The sequence below is a fragment of the Panulirus ornatus genome, chromosome 73 (genome assembly GCF_036320965.1).
Source record: "Panulirus ornatus isolate Po-2019 chromosome 73, ASM3632096v1, whole genome shotgun sequence".
Taxonomy (NCBI): Eukaryota; Metazoa; Arthropoda; class Malacostraca; order Decapoda; family Palinuridae; genus Panulirus; species Panulirus ornatus.
This window is the reverse complement of record NC_092296.1, coordinates 4641464-4661479: the sequence shown is the minus strand read 5'-3', so window position 1 is coordinate 4661479 and position 20016 is coordinate 4641464. Positions and strand designations below refer to the sequence as shown.

Genomic DNA, 20016 nt, shown 5'->3' with positions numbered 1-20016 from the left:
TTTTAGAGGATACAAGATGCTTTCAAGCCACTCTGCAATTTTCTTTATGATAACATGCACCAGAAACACAATACCACTTGCAGATACAGCATATTTAGTTAAGAGTTGCAGCTGATGTTGAAATAATTACCGTAGAAACTGACGATGTGATTATGTAATGGAGTTCTTTAGAGTGGCATTGTCTAAAAGAAACAAGCTCAGGTGATCACTTTGACACTTGAATGAAGCATTGAACTTAAAAAGAAAAAAGTAATTGTCCCTGGTGGAATAAGAAAAAATCAAACCATGTTAATGTCACATCTTTAGCTGAAATTATAAGCTTCAGTTAACATCAGAAAGTATTGAATGTGGTAGCTGACTGTGGTGGAAGTTCTGTTGTCTCTTATTGTGTGTAAAGTTTAGTTCTGTTTAATATTAGGCCAAGTACGTATCGGAAATACTTCCTGAACATTGTGTTTGAGCAGTACTGTACATCACATTTTACTTAATTGGATTGAGCAGTGCTGTACATACCTTCAAATTTTGCTTAATAAATGGTCTAGTTTTGTATCCATTGAATCTAGTTCAGAATGAATTGCAAGTTTTACAGTAATTAACTTATGCTTATAGATTGAAAGCTGTTAAGATTTTTTTTGAGTTGACAGCCCACATTTTCAGTCAGTCATGAGTGTTAAGTCAGCTCCCTTCTTCAAGGTTAATTACTGGAAGTAAAAGTATAAAATATGGTACAGTATAATACGGCATACCAGTTTGGAGGTAATTCATTATTACTTGACATGCGTACATTGAATGATAAATGAATCATTTTGTTTAAGAACTTTTGATTGTACTGTGTAGTATCTGCGGGAAAAAAAATGTGATAGTACTGATTATTGTTTTACATTCACAGCATAAGGATGAATTATATTTGCCTGGGTGTTAAATGGTTTGAAAATATTACTTAAATCACATGAAATCTGACTGGAATTTAAGACAAAAGGAAATTTTAGGGTGTAGGAGAGCCTCTTAAGTGCAACACAAGTCCTAAGTAACAAACTGAAGGGTAAGGATTTTCAGAGATAGTATATAGAGTGATTTAAGGGTATGGAGTAAGACATAAGGATTGGAGGAAAGACTATTAATGGTTGTGAAAATGTTGACTGGAGCACATGGATCCCTCTGTTGGTGTCACAGTGTAGGTTGGTAGGCCTATAACATTTAATATATAACCACACACAGTATCCACGACCCATACAGGAACAAACAACATAAATGACCGAGAAATACAAAACTGTGGAGAGTTACTCAGAGAGGTTATTTCGCTATCAGGATAATCTTCTGACCTTGAACTTAGACAGTTGGCCAGCTATCCAAGGATCTTTGTCTTGAATTTGGTAAGTTTGTGACATGGCCACCACCACTTGTCACCATAACACCACTTATCAATGAACTTCAGTAACGTTATAGTATTCCCTTACTGATGTGATTAAGCATGTATGTCATTTTATATTCATTAAAATCTTGAGATTATAAGTGCTTGTGTAGCAGTATTTCAAAAACAGGTTATTTTGATTATTAAGTGGTGCTAATATCATTATTGTATATGAATATTTTTTATTACTATTATTAGTCATTACTGGACTACACCTGCATGTGGTTATGCTGAGAGTGAAAAGTCACCCTCACTGTTCTTGTATCATCATTTGAGAATCAAAAGGAGGAAAACTTCATTAAGGAACTTCTCTCCCCAAAGGAGTTCATAATTTCAATGTTTTGATTGTAGCACCCCCTGAAGAGGAAGCTGCACCATAAAAGGGGTTCTGAGGTTATATGATTAATTATTATGTTTGGGAGCAAGTTAGATTTACAGTTTTCGTGTAAAAGAAAATATGCCTTTTTTATCAATGTTAATGATATCCATAGACATCCATTTTAAGTTATTTTTGTTACTAAAAGTAAATAATTTGCAGGTTGAATGCTGACACAGTGGTGTTGCCAGACAGAAGTAGCAACTATGGAGCTGAACAGAAACAGTACAGTCATCATCGGGAAGAAGATAGGTTAAGTGTTGACAACATATACTATGATCATCACGGGCTAGAGCATAAAAACTATGCATCGGATATTTGTGATGGAGGAGGGAAAGAGGAGACAGATTTCCAGCCGCCAGAACCTATGGAAGTAGAATTTAGTGATGTGGCAGACAGTATAGTTCCTGTAGATGATGTACATAGAGATCAGAGTGCAGAGGAGAGAAGAGCAGAAGCTTATCTTTTCTCCACTGTTCAATCAGACCCCAAGACTAAATATGAGCCTGTGCCCAGTACCTCACAACCGTCAACAGCCACTTCTGAACACAGTTGTGGTTCAAAGGATATTTCTAACGAACAGAATGCAAATACACATACTCCAGTACCTGCCATACCCCCTAACACATTACCAAGTCCTGTGGATGGGGTACAGTCACAGAGCAACTCGTTGACAGTGTCAGGGACAGAGGGCCATCTCCATGTACACTTGGACAATAATCCTGCCTTCAACACTTTCAACTACTGGCGTACACCCATCATGCCTATTGAGCTCCCTATTCCAAAAATTGAAGTTGATATTGATATTATGGGGCAAACTACAAATGTATGTGTCAAAGCAAAAGTACAGGAGAATGATGGCACGTATCAGTCTCAGGTTAACTTAACTATGGCGACAGACTCTACGAACCCTAATATCACCCTTGCACCTACCATACAGGACAAGCAAACAGTGGATAAGGAACCTGTCAACACAGTTGAGGTGAGGAAATCTATCGTAGGTCACATTAGATTCATGAGACTTTGAAAAGCTTGAATGCTGAATTTCTGTTTCTTAGATTATAAGATAGTATACTTGGTTATTTAGGTTTTTTTTGTCAAACCTCATAACTGGTTCACCTCTAGCCAGTCTTCAAAGTGGGCCATATTGCAGGTGACCTATTGGCAGACAGTTGAGGTTGTACACCCTCTCTTGTGCAGTTTTCTGGCAAGAGGCTCGGTTGGGAGACTTTACAGTTAAACATCATTTTGGAGTTGGGTTTGATTATCGCTTCCAAACATTTGAAGAGAGTCTCGAGTTTCAAATGTGTAGCAGTGTTGTACGTGGCACATGAAGCACACAGGAAAATTCACAAATGCTGGAAGAACCTGGCCCCTCTACAAGACTTAAAGCACTGGACTTGGGTGAAGATTTTATGGTGAGTGTCATTGTAATGCTGGAGGCACTGTGGTCACCTGTTGCACTAGGTATCCTAATATAGTGAAATGAGGTTTGAACCATTGTCAGGTGCATAGCTAAGAGATTGTTATTACAGGGTGTTTGGGGAATTTGTGTTTGGTAATCAAGGTTACAATTAAAGAAATGTCATCAATTGGTGTTTTGTAGATTTTTTATGGACAAAATGATTGTGGTTTAGAGGAGGCCTTCCTTTAGTCTTCAGTAAAATTCACAGTGTAGGTCCTTGTTTTCAGCTGGTGGCAAAATCTAAAGTCAGTATGAAGATCTTGTATTGCATCCTAAGTTTACTTTTCATATTTGGGAATTCATTTACTCACTTTTTGAATGGAATGTGAAACCTCAAATCCTAAGCATTCATAGTGGTTTTGCAAAATTTATTTAGAATTCCATGTGCATAATTTGATTTGGTCACGTCCCTATGTTGTTTGGTTGTGCAATAAGGGGAATTTAAGATTGAAACTTATGAAGTATTAAGGGTTACTTTCATGGACTGATAAAGTGGAGGAACACACTTTTTGAAAATTGTTATGAGGCTACATAGGTTGCTCACATGATGATAGTTGGATGGCACTTGATATGAGTCAAGTGTTAATATGTGTTCTGAGTAAGGATTGAAGTATTAACATAAAATGTGCTTTAAGTAAAGATTTTTTTAATTTGAAGCTGAATGAAATGACTTGAAAGATGCTTTCTTTTTCTGTTTGATATACAGGTAAAAGATTTCTGTTAAAAATCCTTTGGGACTATACAATGTTCTCATTGGTGATTGTTAAAAATCCTTTGGGACTATGCAATGTTCTCATTGGTGATAATTTGATTGAGTATAAGTTTCTCCATTGGATCCAAATCAAGTTCCAAACATTTCTTGAGTGTAACTGTATTGTCTTTATATTCCTTGATGTAGTATTTAAATAATATTTTTGCTAAAATGTGTGAATTAAAAAAAAAAATTCATTGTACATACCTGAACTTCTGTCGCTACTTTTGACGAGCGTAAAATAGATTTAGGATTGCCATCACCATAACACTTCCTTAGATTATGTACCAACTTCCCTGTGTGGGGAAACCATTTTAATTGCAGAATAAGGAAAAAACACAAATGTATGTTGTACCACCTCCTTGTATTCAGTGTGGGGAGAGCAGTGACAAGGGGAAATGGAGCAGGAACCATGTTGACAGGATTATTAGTGCTTAGGCAGGCAAATATTTGTATTTTTGGACCTTGTTTAGACAGATCTACTTTTCTACATGTTTTTATTTTATTTGTTAAGTCTAATTTGCTATGCTCATTGGAGCTGCAATCTTAAACCTCTTTATGAAAACGTATGTCATTTACATTGTAATGTTTCAGGCTGAATTAGATGCCTTGGCAGCTTCTTTAGAGGGAGTGTCTGTGAAGGAGAAGAGTACAAACAGCACTGTTACTGAAGAGAGACAATTAGAGAAGGAGAATGAAGTAAGACATGGTTTACATTTATCTCTTTGACTTAGTATGTTTTTATGTCAGGTTGAATTCATGATTTAACAAACATATTGTAAATATAGTATGTAAGTGCTTATTGCTTAGCCTCAGCTCAAACACCGAGTTATTTATATCTCCCAATCAGCAAAGTAAAGATGTCGTAAAAGTGACGAGTCCACCACATGCCACATATGCCCAAGTTTGTGCTGCATCTGTAAGCTCAGTACAGCAAAAGAATGAAGCCCAACCTTCTATATTAGCTTCACGTCTCACCCAAGCCCGTGTCAGTATGTCTGGTGGCACTGTGACTGAGATTAAGAAACGTGAAATGGATGTTGTTTCCCCCAGTGACTGTAGTGTAAATATGCCAAGTTCAAGACCAAGCTTAACTTCTCAATCATCACTACTGCCTCAGAGAATAATGGATCCTTTCACAGCAGTGCTTCCTGGGAGTAGTGATCAAATGTCCTCTGCTATGTCTGACCACTCCTCAGGTTCTACTGAATTAATCGATCTTAATCAAGATATTGTGCCCAAGGTAAAGAGTTCAAGATGTACTTTTGACCTCTTCATTATTATGTGAAAATTATAATTTTAAAAAACTAGGATTTTATAACCCTCTCATGATGTAACATAGATTATACCCTTATGTAATGTTATATTATGATTAACATAAGTCAGATTGTCATTTTTTTGGAAATTTAGATTCCTTCATTGTTAGTTCTGCACTCAGAATGCGACACCTCAGTATTGCAGTGTTCCTAAGTTAGTCTTGCTTGGTCAATATGTTGTTTATACTTCTGACTATGTTGTTTATACTATTGACACCAAAGCAAATGAAAAACAGTGAGCATTTACCCACGTTATATTGTGGATGTGCCTGTTAGGCACACTGAATGCATACGAATGGTTGTAGACATAGAGCTAGATCATTTGTCTATGCCTCTTTTTCCTTTCAGACTCTGTTGGAGCACTATATTAGTATGACAGACCCAGTGCGAGCTGAAACAGTTGACAATGATTTAACAAGACATTGTGCATATTCATTACCAGCAGTTGCATTAACACTTGGTAGACAAAACTGGCCAGTTTTAAAAGCCACCTATGAAACTTTAGCAGGAGATATGCATGTAAGTATACAATTGGTTACACTTTACATTTTTATGTGTGCTCTCAGAACTTTTGATGAAATAATTCATTAAGCAGTTTACCAATAGAGATGACATTTATTTTATGTAAATGGCTATGCTTTTATGGGTGTCCTTTTTTTTTTTAATAGAAATTTGACATTCAAAACAGGTTGAGATAACCAGATTCTTTAATTTATACAACCTTGTCTCAATGTTAAAACAGCTTTTTTTTTTTAATATATATACATGTATATCAAACTTAGATATACTAATTTATATCTTGGCTGCTTTCAGAACCATTCTTAAGCCTCTATGAAACTTATAGTCCTTAACCATTTCTTGCTCTCTGCTTTTCTAAACTTAATGCAATTGCATTACTGTGATCTCTTAATATAGGCTGTAGGACAGACCTACATTAAATATTATTTATCTGTCTTTATCTCTGACACTGGTTCCCTCTGAGAACTCCCTTTAAGGGGTGGCCACAGCAGAAGTCTCTACATATCCCTGTTCCTACATGACTCCCTCACATACACCAGTCCACATATTCTTAAACCATTTCTCTCCTTCCAGTATTCTTCCACCCTGTTTGCCCATGTCACGCATGGTTGTACTATTATACTTTCTCTCTGCAAACTTCTAGTCTTGCACTCTTACAACAGGCCCATACCACCTCAAAGTATTACATTTCACCCACTCTACTCCACAATTCATTTCCTATGCATTAGGTGCCATACCACATCTATTATACACCCCTTTATTTTCTTTTTTCATTCCATTTAGTCCCACTTCATTCTCATCTTGGATAGCTCTCTTCCACAGCCTGGATTTTTTACTCCTCTGACTCATTCCTTGTCCATATTTTGGCTGCATAGGTCATGGTTAGGAGGACTGTGCTGTCCCTTAATCCTCTCTTCACTTCCATATTTACACCTCAATCCTTCATTATTCTGCTAAGAGCCCCAGTGCCTTTTACCCTCTACTGCTCTCTCCCTTATCTCTTTCCATATCACATAATTTACCCAAGACAGCCCATAAATACTTAAAATTTTCTCTCCCAGTCTTTCTCCCCCATATCTAAAGCACAATTAAGTACACTATTTTCTTTCACTCTATCATCATTTGAAGTAACTCTTGCCCAAACTAATTAACTTAGTGCCTCTGTTTATCTCTTCCACAATTTACCCCCTCTTATACCTTAGCAATACTTTTTTGCAGGTGCAATGTAATTGTCATTAATGTTTCAATTAATTTTTCAGTGGAAAGTCCGAAGAACGTTAGCCTTCAGTATACATGAGCTTGCAGTGATTTTAGGGGAAGAGATTGCTCAAAGTGACCTTGTTCCTGTATTCAATGGATTTATCAAGGATCTGGATGAGGTTCGCATTGGAGTTCTCAAACATCTTGCTCATTTTCTTCGTCTTCTTCGTCCACAAAATAGACGGGACTACTTGCCACGCATGGATGAATTCTTGCGTACTGACAACGAAAACAATTGGCGCTTCAGGCTAGAATTGGCGACACAGTTGGCTGATATAATTGACCTTTTTTCACCACAAGATTGCCAAACCTTCATTACACCAATAGCTTTAGCTCTCATGACTGACAAAGTGGTACATATTAGACACACCTGCTATACTTTGGTAAGTTTTCCCTTTTACTAGTTTTACCTGTGTCTTGGATGTTGCTTATCAATAATAACTGTAACAGTTTTTACAGGCCGGTAGGGCAAATGTGCTGTGCAATTTTTATAATGCTGAAGTAGCTGTCTTTTGAATAGAAGATTCATCTGGCCATATCTTCTAGGAGAGTGGGACACTGGAGGTAACCAAAACTTTCACCCTGTCTTACAGTATTCCTCTCTTTTGTCAGGAATTGCAAAAAGGAGCAGTATCCCTCTTACAATTACACCATTTCAAGCAGTATCTCAAATATGCCTACTTGCACACTGATAGACTACCTTACTGTTAAGAATATTAAATATATATATATGAGGGTGCACTTTCTCTCTCAGATCTCAGCCATCTTTCTTGCAGCTTGAAGAATACCATAATGATTCTTTTACATTGAATAATCAATACACAATCCAGAAAGTATCCCAGTTTCACACTACAAATAAGAACATCATCAAACAATGGAAGTGGAGAGAATAAAGTTATCCTTCAGCACACTTGTTAACCCCATGTTAGACCCCATGAACTCCCAGAAAGCTGTAAGAATTTTATCTACTTCAGCCAAAAAATAAACAGAAATTTCTAGATAATGGTATCAGATATCTAGACCACATATAACAACCCACCCCAATGTATGAATGTATTAAACCTTCATGGATCTATACCCAAGAGCAAATGAGTAAATACTCATATAATAAATCACAGTTTCAATCAACTACAAGCTCATAGTAATTACCAATAGGGTAATTACTATTTATATTTATTATACTTTGTCGCTGTCTCCCTTGTCAGCGAGGTAACGCAAGGAAACAGACGAAAGAATGGCCCAACCCACCCACATACACGTCCACACACGCAAATATACATACCTATACACCTCAACGTATACATATATATACACACACAGACATATACATATATATACATGTACATAATTCATACTGTCTGCCCTTATTCATTCCCGTCACCACCCCGCCACACATGAAATGACAAACCCCTCCCCCCACATGTGCGCGAGGTAGCACTAGGAAAAGACAACAAAGGCCACATTAGTTTACACTCAGTCTCTAGCTGTCATATATAATGCACCGGAACCACAGCTCCCTTTCCACATCAATGTCCCACAGAACTTTCCATGGTTTACCCCAGACGCTTCACATGCCCTGGTTCAATCCATTGACAGCATGTCGACCCTGGTATACCACATTGTTCCAGTTCACTCTGTTCCTTGCACGCTTTTCATCCTCCTGCATGTTCAGGCCCCGATCACTCAAAATCTTTTTCACTCCATCTTTCCACCTCCAGTTTGGTCTCCCACTTCTCCTCGTTCCCTCCACCTCTGACACATGTATCCTCTTTGTCAATCTTTCCTCACTCATTCTCTCCATGTGACCAAACCATTTCAAAACACCCTCTTCTCCTCTCTCAACCACACTCATTTTATTACGACACATCTCTCTTATCATTTCATTACATACCCAATCAAACCACCTCACACCACATATTGTCCTCAAACATCTCATTTCCAGTACATCCACCCTCCTCTGCACAACTCTATCTATAGCCCACACCTGGCAACCATATAACATTGTTGGAACCACTATTCCTTCAAACATACCCATTTTTGCTTTCCAGGATAATGTTCTCAACTTCCACACATTTTTTAACATTCCGAGAACTTTCGCCTCCTCCCCCACCCTATGATTCACTTTCATGGTTCCATCCGCTGCCAAATCCACTCCCAGATATCTAAAACACTTCACTTCCTCCAAACATACCCATTTTTGCTTTCCGAGATAACATAAAATAATTTATTTTTTTTTTATTTTGCTTTGTCGCTGTCTCCCGCATTAGCGAGGTAGCGCAAGGAAACAGACGAAAGAATGGCCCAACCCGCCCACATACACATGTATATACATACACGTCCACCCACGCAAATATACATACCTATACATCTCAATGTACACATACATATACACACACATATGCCCATATGCAGAGTGTAGAGAGCCACTACTTCAGTGATTGTCAAGTTGCACTTCTGTGACCCAAGTAGCTGCCTTATCACGTGTGGATTGCTGGCATTCTATCCGAAAATGTACCATCTCTCCTTGTCACACACAACACTTGACAACACTTAACATGCACAACTCATTCTTTGTATTTTCAGTTTCTTTGGGTGAGCAATATGTGCTAGCCCTGCCTTTTGTCAAAACGGTAGAAGCAGTAGATAGGAACATTAGACTGGAGCCTTAGGTAGAAATAGTAGGTTGGAACATTTAGATAGGAGCATTTGGTAGAAGTAGTAGGCTACTGGCAGAGAGCAACTCTAGTGCAGTGTTTTTAAAGGCTTCTACCTGACATTCTGACCAAGTACTTCAGTCCAATGTAACTGCCTAATAATTATTATTTTGTCACTCAAATAGATCAAAGTTGGGACTCAAACTAGGAAAACCTATCCTTCCATTGAAAGGGTTACGGTAGGTATTCAGTTAATATATTAACAGAATAGAACATTTAAGTTAAACCAAAAGGAACTTCCCTGTAAGAGGGTTAGCTCATACCTCTAGCCTCAAGAAGCTCTTCTACCCTTACATGGATCCTGCAGCACTCAGGCTTCTGGTCACAATCCACCAATCAGGACCATAGGTCATAAAGTGATGTGATTGATTTTTTGTGCAAAGCAGTTGAGCACTTTGTAAGTGCTCAGTTTGTTCTTTCTGGTAGTTTCATCATGAAAGGTCGTAGGATCTGTTGCAATAGTGTTTGTAGTGATAAGTGATGTAGGATGGAATATACAAGTTAAAACTAGAAAAAAATTTACCTTATGCATTATTGACATAGATTATATAAGTTAAATCTAATGTGTATATCAAGTATAAATGAAAAATATCTGACATAGTAGTTTCATGATTTTTTTTACATATATCATTGTTAATGTCAAAGAAACGTTGATTAAAATGAAATGTCATAGTTAGCAAGTTGTTTAAGGTACCACAATTTTTAATCACTTGCCCTCAGTGTTGATAAATGCATGTATTTATGTACCTTTACATATTGGTTGTGTTACTGATAATTCGTCTTTCATGCTTTGCAAAAATAGCTATGGTTATCATTAACATTCCAACATTTTCCTCAGGTATGCCAGCTGGTGAGACAACTGGGCTCAGAGGGTGATCCAAAGTATGTAGAAACCCTCAGCAAACAGTTAAGAGAGAAATTTGCTTATGCACCAACGTGGTCACATCGGCAGTCATATGCATTCGTGTGTGGCCAACTTGTTGCTGAGCGATCTTTACCACTCCCAGAGTGGTGTCATCTCTTCCTCCCCAGCCTGCTCACATTAGCTGATGACAGAGTCCCAAATGTTCGCATTGCTGTAGCAAAGATGTTGACTACTCATATTGCATGCTTAGGTGAGCATAAAGTTAGATATGCCATATTATCAAATAGGCATTGCTTTGAGTTTGTGATGATTTTTTTAATGGCCAGAGTTTTACATTCATAATTCCTTTTCACATAATTTTATGTAAATAATCATGTCTTATGTGTAAACACATGCGCACACCCCACCCTAAGCCAGTTACCCATTTATCAATTGGCCCCAACGGAGGATGAATTACTCCTTTGACAGTAACCTGACTGGCATGCCTAGGATTTGAACCAGGTGGGTCCTTACATAAGTCATGGTCAGCAATACTAACCACTTCACCATGTATGTAAGTACCTAAAACCCTCCAAACCTAATTCCTCCTCATAGTACCACTCTAAATCACTTGTCTTCAGTATCCATACTCTGAAAAACTGATAAACAAGACAAGCAAAACAGTTCTTTCGTCTTGAAAAGGTGATCCACAAGATGGTCAAGCAAAATATTCCTCTCCCACCTACACAACAACATGGCTTCAGACTTTACCATATTACCCAAAGTCTACACACTGACCTCACCCAAGATGACTAACCAGCCACATCCCTTGCCTTGCATAATACTAAAGGCAATAGACATCAACAAAACATTTAACACCGTCTCCTGAAAAATTCTCAAACAAAAGGTAATTGACACCACCCTCCATAACCACACTGAGTGTGGTTGGCCAACTTCATTCCTGGCTGCTATGCCAGGTCACTGACAATGGCTTCATCACTAAAACCCTTAAACTGTACAATGTAGTTTCACAAGAAAGAGTTTCCTCACAAACCCTCTTCAATCACAGCATGAAGGTCCTCTCATATGCAGACAGCCTCACAATCATAACTACAAACGTGCAGTACTACATTACACAGCTGGAACAGTGGCTCACCCAGAACAGAATGTCAGCATCTTTAGAGAAGTTTTCTATCTGTCCATATATCTTTGATGCCTATTATCTCTAGAAACTCCTTCAGGGGATGGCCATAGCAAAAGTCTCCATAGCTAAACTAACTAGAGACACTTCTTAGTCTTTAGTGCCTCACCCTGAATAGGCCACTGGCCATCTACTATTACCTAATGAAATATTTCAACATTCTACTTCTTGGGGTCATCATGCTGTCAATTGGACTGAACTAGGTCATGTGAAATGTTGGGGTAAACCATGGAAAGGCCTGTGGGGCCTGGATGTGGATAGGGAGATGTGTTTTCAGTACATTACACTTGATAGCTATAGCCTGAGTGTGAGCAAATATGGCCTTCATTGTCTGTTTAATCGGAGCTAACTCGCTGAAGGATGAGGGTAACGATGCTGTTTCTTGTGGGGTGGGGTAGTGCCAGGAATGGATGAAGGCAAGCAAGTATGAATATGTACATGTTATGTATGTATATGGGCGTTTATGCATATATATATATATATATATATATATATATATATATATATATATATATTTTATTTATTTATTTTGCTTTGTCGCTGTCTCCCGCGTTTGCGAGGTAGCGCAAGGAAACAGATGAAAGAAATGGCCCAACTCACCCCCATACACATGTATATACATGCACGTCCACACACGCAAATATACACACCTATACATCTCAATGTACACATATATATATATACACACACAGACACATACATATATACCCATGCACACAATACACACTGTCTGCCTTTATTTATTCCCATCGCCACCTCGCCGCACATGGAATACCATCCTGCAAGGTAGCGCTAGGAAAAGACAACAAAGGCCCCATTCGTTCACACTCGGTCTCTAGCTGTCATGCAATAATGCCCGAAACCACAGCTCCCTTTCCACATCCAGGCCCCACACAACTTTCCATGGTTTACCCCAGACGCTTCACATGCCCTGATTCAATCCACTGACAGCACGTCAACCCCGGTATACCACATTGATCCAATTCACCCTATTCCTTGCCCGCCTTTCACCCTCCTGCATGTTCAGGCCCCGATCACTCAAAATCTTTTTCACTCCATCTTTCCACCTCCACTTTGGTCTCCCACTTCTCCTCGTCCCCTCCACCTCTGACACATATATCCTCTTGGTCAATCTTTTCTCACTCATTCTCTCCATGTGCCCAAACCACTTCAAAACACCCTCTTCTGCTCTCTCAACCACGTTCTTTTTATTTCCACACATCTCTCTTACCCTCACATTACTTACTCGATCAAACCACCTCACACCACACATTGTCCTTAAACATCTCATTTCCAGCACATCCACCCTCCTGCACACAACTCTATCCATAGCCCACGCCTCACAACCATACAACATTGTTGGAACCACTATTCCTTCAAACATACCCATTTTTGCTTTCCGAGATAATGTTCTCGACTTCCACACATTCTTCAACGCTCCCAGGATTTTCGCCCCCTCCCCCACCCTATGATTCACTTCCGCTTCCATGGTTCCATCCACTGCCAGATCCACTCCCAGATATCTAAAACACTTTACTTCCTCCAGTTTTTCTTCATTCAAACTTACCTCCCAATTGACTTGACCCTCAACCCTACTGTACCTAATAACCGTGCTCTTATTCACATTTACTCTTAACTTTCTTCTTTCACACACTTTACCAAACTCAGTCACCAGCTTCTGCAGTTTCTCACATGAATCAGCCACCAGCGCTGTATCATCAGCGAACAACTGACTCACTTCCCAAGCTCTCTCATCCACAACAGACTTCATACTTGCCCCTCTTTCCAAAACTCTTGCATTCACCTCCCTAACAACCCCATCCATAAACAAATTAAACAACCATGGAGACATCACACACCCCTGCCGCAAACCTACATTCACTGAGAACCAATCACTTTCCTCTCTTCCTACACGTACACATGCCTTACATCCTCGATAAAAACTTTTCACTGCTTCTAACAACTTGCCTCCCACACCATATATTCTTAATACCTTCCACAGAGCATCTCTATCAACTCTTATCATATGCCTTCTCCAGATCCATAAATGCTACATACAAATCCATTTGCTTTCCTAAGTATTTCTCACGTACATTCTTCAAAGCAAACACCTGATCCACACATCCTCTACCACTTCTGAGACCACACTGCTCTTCCTCAATCTGATGCTCTGTACATGCCTTCACCCTCTCAATCAATACCCTCCCATATAATTTACCAGGAATACTCAACAGACTTTTTTTTTTTTTTTTTTTTTTTTTTTTTTACTTTGTCGCTGTCTCCCGCGTTTGCGAGGTAGCGCAAGGAAACAGACGAAAGAAATGGCCCAACCCCCCCCATACACATGTACATACACACGTCCACACACGCAAATATACATACCTACACAGCTTTCCATGGTTTACCCCAGACGCTTCACATGCCTTGATTCAATCCACTGACAGCACGTCAACCCCTGTATACCACATCGCTCCAATTCACTCTATTCCTTGCCCTCCTTTCACCCTCCTGCATGTTCAGGCCCCGATCACACAAAATCCTTTTCACTCCATCTTTCCACCTCCAATTTGGTCTCCCTCTTCTCCTCGTTCCCTCCACCTCCGACACATATATCCTCTTGGTCAATCTTTCCTCACTCATTCTCTCCATGTGCCCAAACCACTTCAAAACACCCTCTTCTGCTCTCTCAACCACGCTCTTTTTATTTCCACACATCTCTCTTACCCTTACGTTACTTACTCGATCAAACCACCTCACACCACACATTGTCCTCAAACATCTCATTTCCAGCACATCCATCCTCCTACGCACAACTCTATCCATAGCCCACGCCTCGCAACCATACAACATTGTTGGAACTACTATTCCTTCAAACATACCCATTTTTGCTTTCCGGGATAATGTTCTCGACTTCCACACATTTTTCAAGGCTCCCAAAATTTTCGCCCCCTCCCCCACCCTATGATCCACTTCCGCTTCCATGGTTCCATCCGCTGACAGATCCACTCAACAGACTTATACCTCTGTAATTTGAGCACTCACTCTTATCCCCTTTGCCTTTGTACAATGGCACTATGCACGCATTCCGCCAATCCTCAGGCACCTCACCATGAGTCATACATACATTAAATAACCTTACCATATATATACCATATATATACCATATATATATATATATATATATATATATATATATATATATATATATATATATATATATATATATATATATATGAGTATATGAATGGATGGGCCATTCTTCATCTGTTTCTTGGTGCTACCTCGCAGACATGGGAAACAGTGATCAAGTAAAATGAATATAAATAATAAAAAATAACTTCCCATTAAATGCTTCTACCTAGTGTTCCTACTTATTACCATTTATTGCTCCCACCATTTTGCCAAAAAGCAGGGCTAATGCATATCAGTGCCTGAAATTCTAGAGTTACGAAGAATGGGTTGTGTGAGTTAAGTTGTGTGTGTAACGAAGGAGAGATTGTATATTTGTAGATGATGCCAGCAGTTCACATGGGTGAGGCAGAAAGAATACATGGCTACCTTGGTCAGAGGAGTGTAATTTAACAATCCATGAAGTGCTGGATCGCTGTGCATTCTAAATAGTGCCTCACCTGCCTAGTTTTCCACCCTTTCAAAAACAGGTATAACAAAGCTGTAAACCACAGAAAATAGAGCACTTTGAACAATCACTGTCTACTTAGTTCTCTGCTGCAGCACCCATACCCCTTTACAAGTAACCACCAGCACTAGCTCAATATAAAAAACTTTCCCTTTCTCACACATGAGTAACCTCTACTCACTGATCCCCTACCTGCTGGAAGTACAACACTGCCAAAATGCATACTCACTTTAATAACAACTAAATGCCATTAAACAAGTGCCTACCAGCCATACATCCATCAGAAGCCACATTTCCCCTTAAAAACATGTAACACAACCATCTACACTGGACAACACTGCAAAGGACACCAGCATATCCCTTAATGCAACTGCTGCATAGAAAATACAGAACACCTACTACTCATTTGCCCTGCCCTTTATGCTCATAGACGCACATACACACACTCCATTACACTTTATGACCCAAGGTCCTGACCAATGGACATGGCCAGCTTCCTGTGTGTTGCATATGCCTCCAAAAAATAGAAGGAACTCATAGAGCAAGAAGAAAGTGAACAAGATTTTGAGTGCATAAGGTCTGAACATGCAGGAGGGTGAAGGGTTTCCACAGTGAATTGAATCGGTTTGGTCTACAGAGGGCGACATCCTGTCACTGGGCTAGACCAGAGCATATGAAGCAGACGGGGAAATGCATGAAAAGGTCTGTGGACCCTGGTTGTGGATAGAAGGCTATGCTATTGGTGCATTACACGACAACTAGAGAATGGACGAGAGTGAAGGCCGTTCTTTGTCTATCCTTTGTGCTACCTCGCTAGCACAGGAAATGGCGAACAAGTAGGAAATAAGATAAATGGTCACATTTGCTCGGTCATGTATACTACACCAAAACCAGAGCCCCTTATCCACAACCAGGGCTCCCACTACTACTTTTTTAGGAGTTCCTGCAGCCCAAGACTGCACTACATTCAGTAGGTGGACAGGATAGACTGATGAAGCAGAAAGTTTTGTAACGAAACTACTCTGTTAACTGATAATGATATAGCCATATTAAAGATGTCTATAATTTTTTACCCCAGTGTCAGTTTCTGCAAGAGATTCCTTCTGCAGCCAGAGACTGAACTACCACCACTTGCTCGGAAATGTTCTTTGATGAGACTGTACTTAAAATGATACAGCCTTGTCAAATGTTACATTTCACTCATGGTGTAACCCAGAGCAGGTGTAATCTGGAAACTTACATATAAATATATTAGATATCTAAGATAGTATTCCCTGGGGATAGGGGAGGAAGAATACTTCCCACGTATTCCCTGCGAGTCGTAGAAGGTGACTAAAAGGGGAGGGAGCAGGGGGCTGGAAATCCTCCCCTCTCGTTTTTTTTTAATTTTCCAAAAGGAGGAACAGAGAATTGGGCCAGGTGAGGGTATTCCCTCAAAGGCCCAGTCCTCTGTTCTTAACGCTACCTCGCTAATGCGGGAAATGGCGAATAGTTTGAAAGAAAGAAAAGATCTAAGATAGTAGGGTATGAATTTAAACATTTGTGCTATTACATTTATATACTTGATATTTATCTTCGACAGAATACTGCCAGAATCCTGAAAATGATGCTACGCAGAAAATACAAAAGACCCTTGATCAACTACGACATGACAAAGATCGAGATGTAGGCCACTTTGCTTGCTGCCCTGTCAGTACGGAATTCCTGTTGGACCCTCATGATCCAACATTATAATAAGAGGTTATATTAGCCTTTGATTTACTTCCATTATACCTGTGCTTGTTTCAACATCACAGATTATGAGGAGTCCTGATTTTCTGAGTGGAATGCAACTGTGTCAGTTGCACCTCTCGGATTAAAGTGGGGGATATCAGGGTTCACCCATTTCAAACAGAAAATGAGCCTTATAAGCAAACCTTTATATAGTATCAAAGTGATAGTGGTTTCACATTGAAAACACTTTCCTTTGGAACTCTCTCCACTATTTTTCATTTTCATTTTTTAAGAATATTTATACCACACCATAATCACCCTAACTACTGGTGCATATTCATCCCCACCATAGTGATTTTATTGAGGTGCATAATAGGCTGTGCATTAATGTGGTGACTTAATGACATCTTGCACCCTGGTTTTCAGGATGTTTTGTCACCAAATTGGCAGGTTTAATATTTTTAACTGGGCTGAAATAGTACACATGTGCTTCAGACTTAAAACTCCCTAATCTCTCAGCCCTTTGTGCATATATTTTTGTTGGGGTACATTCGACAAGTGTGGGTTGTTTAATGTTCTTTTAAGAAGGTTCACGACCTAACTGATAATGTTATTTTCACACGAGGAATACCCACATTATAATTCCATCCAAGGCTTCAAATTATTGAGCACACTCAGATAATTGGAAGTCCAAATTCTATAATTCAGGGCCAAATTATGTTATGTGATTTGTTATTGATTGTGAGAAGTCTGTACATTCGGATGTTTGTAATATAGGTAAAGTAGGGAAGTACAAATATGTGAATGTCACTGATATTTGGATTGATAAATGCTCGTATGGTTGATCAATGTTATTCATAATCCTGGGCTGTGGGGAGAATATGTCCTCAGAGCCATGACTGCACAGTGATCCCCCATGTAACAAATAATATTGTGATAGTGGTCACTTTTGAATTGTTGACCAAGTCCCTGTGATATGACACTTGGAGCTTTTTGCAATTTGTTGATTCCAGTGAAGGAAATTAGTTTGATTACAAAGATAATTGAAACTAAGTATTCACATTGTTTACATTTTTATCTGAAATTTTTACTGCAGTTATAATTACCTGATCAGATTGTTTTGACAAGCTCAGCATCATTAAAACATTGTTTTAATTTTTTAAGGTTCTAGCCTATGGTTTTGCATTTATTAATCCCTAAATAGAATTATTACTGTGTTTCAGTCAGAGAACATACAGAAGTATTGAAGCAGGTTTTTTTTTTTTTTTTCAAATGGGTTGTCATAAGCTTATATTCAAGTATCATATTGTTTGCCTAACTGATGGATGTTGAAAAGACAGAGTTTACTTTAGCCATTCCAAAAGCTTTCTTACTTTATTTCATCAACTGAACTTAGTTTTTGAACAACCAGGTTTATTATTTTGAATGCTGAGCTACCTGCTCATGTGTACCACAGAGACCTGATCAGGCTTTAAGAAATTCATACAAATTTGCAGTCTGCTGATTGGCAGATGCACCAAAACCGTTGGCTGTTTTACAGTCTATTATGTAAATAACTGTTGCCTCAGTTATGAAGACGTGAAGGTTAGTCATCAGGGAAATTCATATGTCTTGCCAATTTTCCTTTGATCTTTTTTTTTAGGATGTGATCTTTTAAACTGTGAGATATTCAGTAGGTCCATCTCCACATACTCTAAACATAAGTATTCATGCTTCACTTCATTATTATTCAAAAACTGAATAATACTACCATGAGTAAATCTCACAAAATGGTCATATGTATAATTATATTCACCTTCAAATTAACATAATCTTCATGCATCAAAAATATACACAGGGTTTTCTTTGTCAAAACTTTATATACAAGGCAGACACCCACTGATGCCTTCAGAGTGAGATTGTGATAGTTTCATCTTTCTAAGCCTCCTGAGCTCCCTTGTGGCATTTCTGTATCACTCCTTTTACCCCTAAAGGTCGTATATTTCTCTTGACTTAGTTTTGATCATTATTTAAGAAAGCCATATATTTTTGTGTGTTATCCTTGATACAAATTAATTGTGCCATTGTCATTTTGTAACTTCACTGACAAACTCAACAAAGGGTTCAGAAATGGGAACATACCTTCACGTAATCTTTTTAACCTCACTGTAAATTGTCATATTGTACAGGTATAAAATAAAATTATAATTAAATTTTTGTGTATTTTTCTGTCACCACAGTTTTTAATTTTCCAAAAGAAAGAATAGAGAAGGGGCCAAGTGAAGATATTTCCTCTAAGGCTCAGTCCTCTGTTCTTAATGCTACCTTGCTAATGCAGGAAATGGCAAATATGTATGAAAAATATATATTATCCCTGGGGCTCGGGGAGAAAGAATACTTCCCATGTATTCCCCGAGTGTCATAAAAGACAACTAAAAGGGAAGGGAATGGGGAGCTGGAAAAACTCCCCTCCAGTTTTTTATTTCAAAAAAGAGGAATAGAGAAGAGGCCATGTGGGGATATTTCCTCTAGGGCTCAGCCCTTTGTTCTCGTCGCTACCTTGCTAATGTGGAATATGGCAAATGTGTAAGGAAAAAATATACATATACATAACATTACATATACCTGCTTCCTTCATCCATTCCTGTCGCTACCCCACCCCACATGAAACAGCAGTGTGGTTTCAGAAGTGGTAGAGGATGTGTGGGATCAGGTGTATGCTTTGAAGAATGTGTGTGAGAAGTACTTTTAGGAAAATAGATCGATTTGCATGTAGCATTTATGGATCTACAGAAGGCATATATGATACGGCTGATAGAGATGCTTTGTG

At 38.8% G+C, this 20016-nt stretch overlaps 1 protein-coding gene across 4 annotated transcripts in view; it reads left to right on the top strand.

The window, feature by feature from the left end:
- The window catches only part of LOC139748203 (serine/threonine-protein phosphatase 4 regulatory subunit 1-like), a 360191-nt gene extending 340792 nt beyond the window's left edge, over window positions 1–19399 (top strand). For all 4 annotated transcript variants that reach the window (XM_071661026.1, XM_071661027.1, XM_071661028.1 and 1 more), the window contains 7 exons: window positions 1950–2769; window positions 4598–4702; window positions 4854–5246; window positions 5668–5838; window positions 7098–7481; window positions 10651–10927; window positions 17077–19399. In XM_071661026.1, coding sequence (XP_071517127.1) covers window positions 1950–2769; window positions 4598–4702; window positions 4854–5246; window positions 5668–5838; window positions 7098–7481; window positions 10651–10927; window positions 17077–17228 — 2302 coding nt within the window. In that variant the 3' untranslated portion in view covers window positions 17229–19399. The remainder of the gene's footprint in view (window positions 1–1949; window positions 2770–4597; window positions 4703–4853; window positions 5247–5667; window positions 5839–7097; window positions 7482–10650; window positions 10928–17076) is intronic.
- Window positions 19400–20016: the final 617 nt, after the last annotated feature.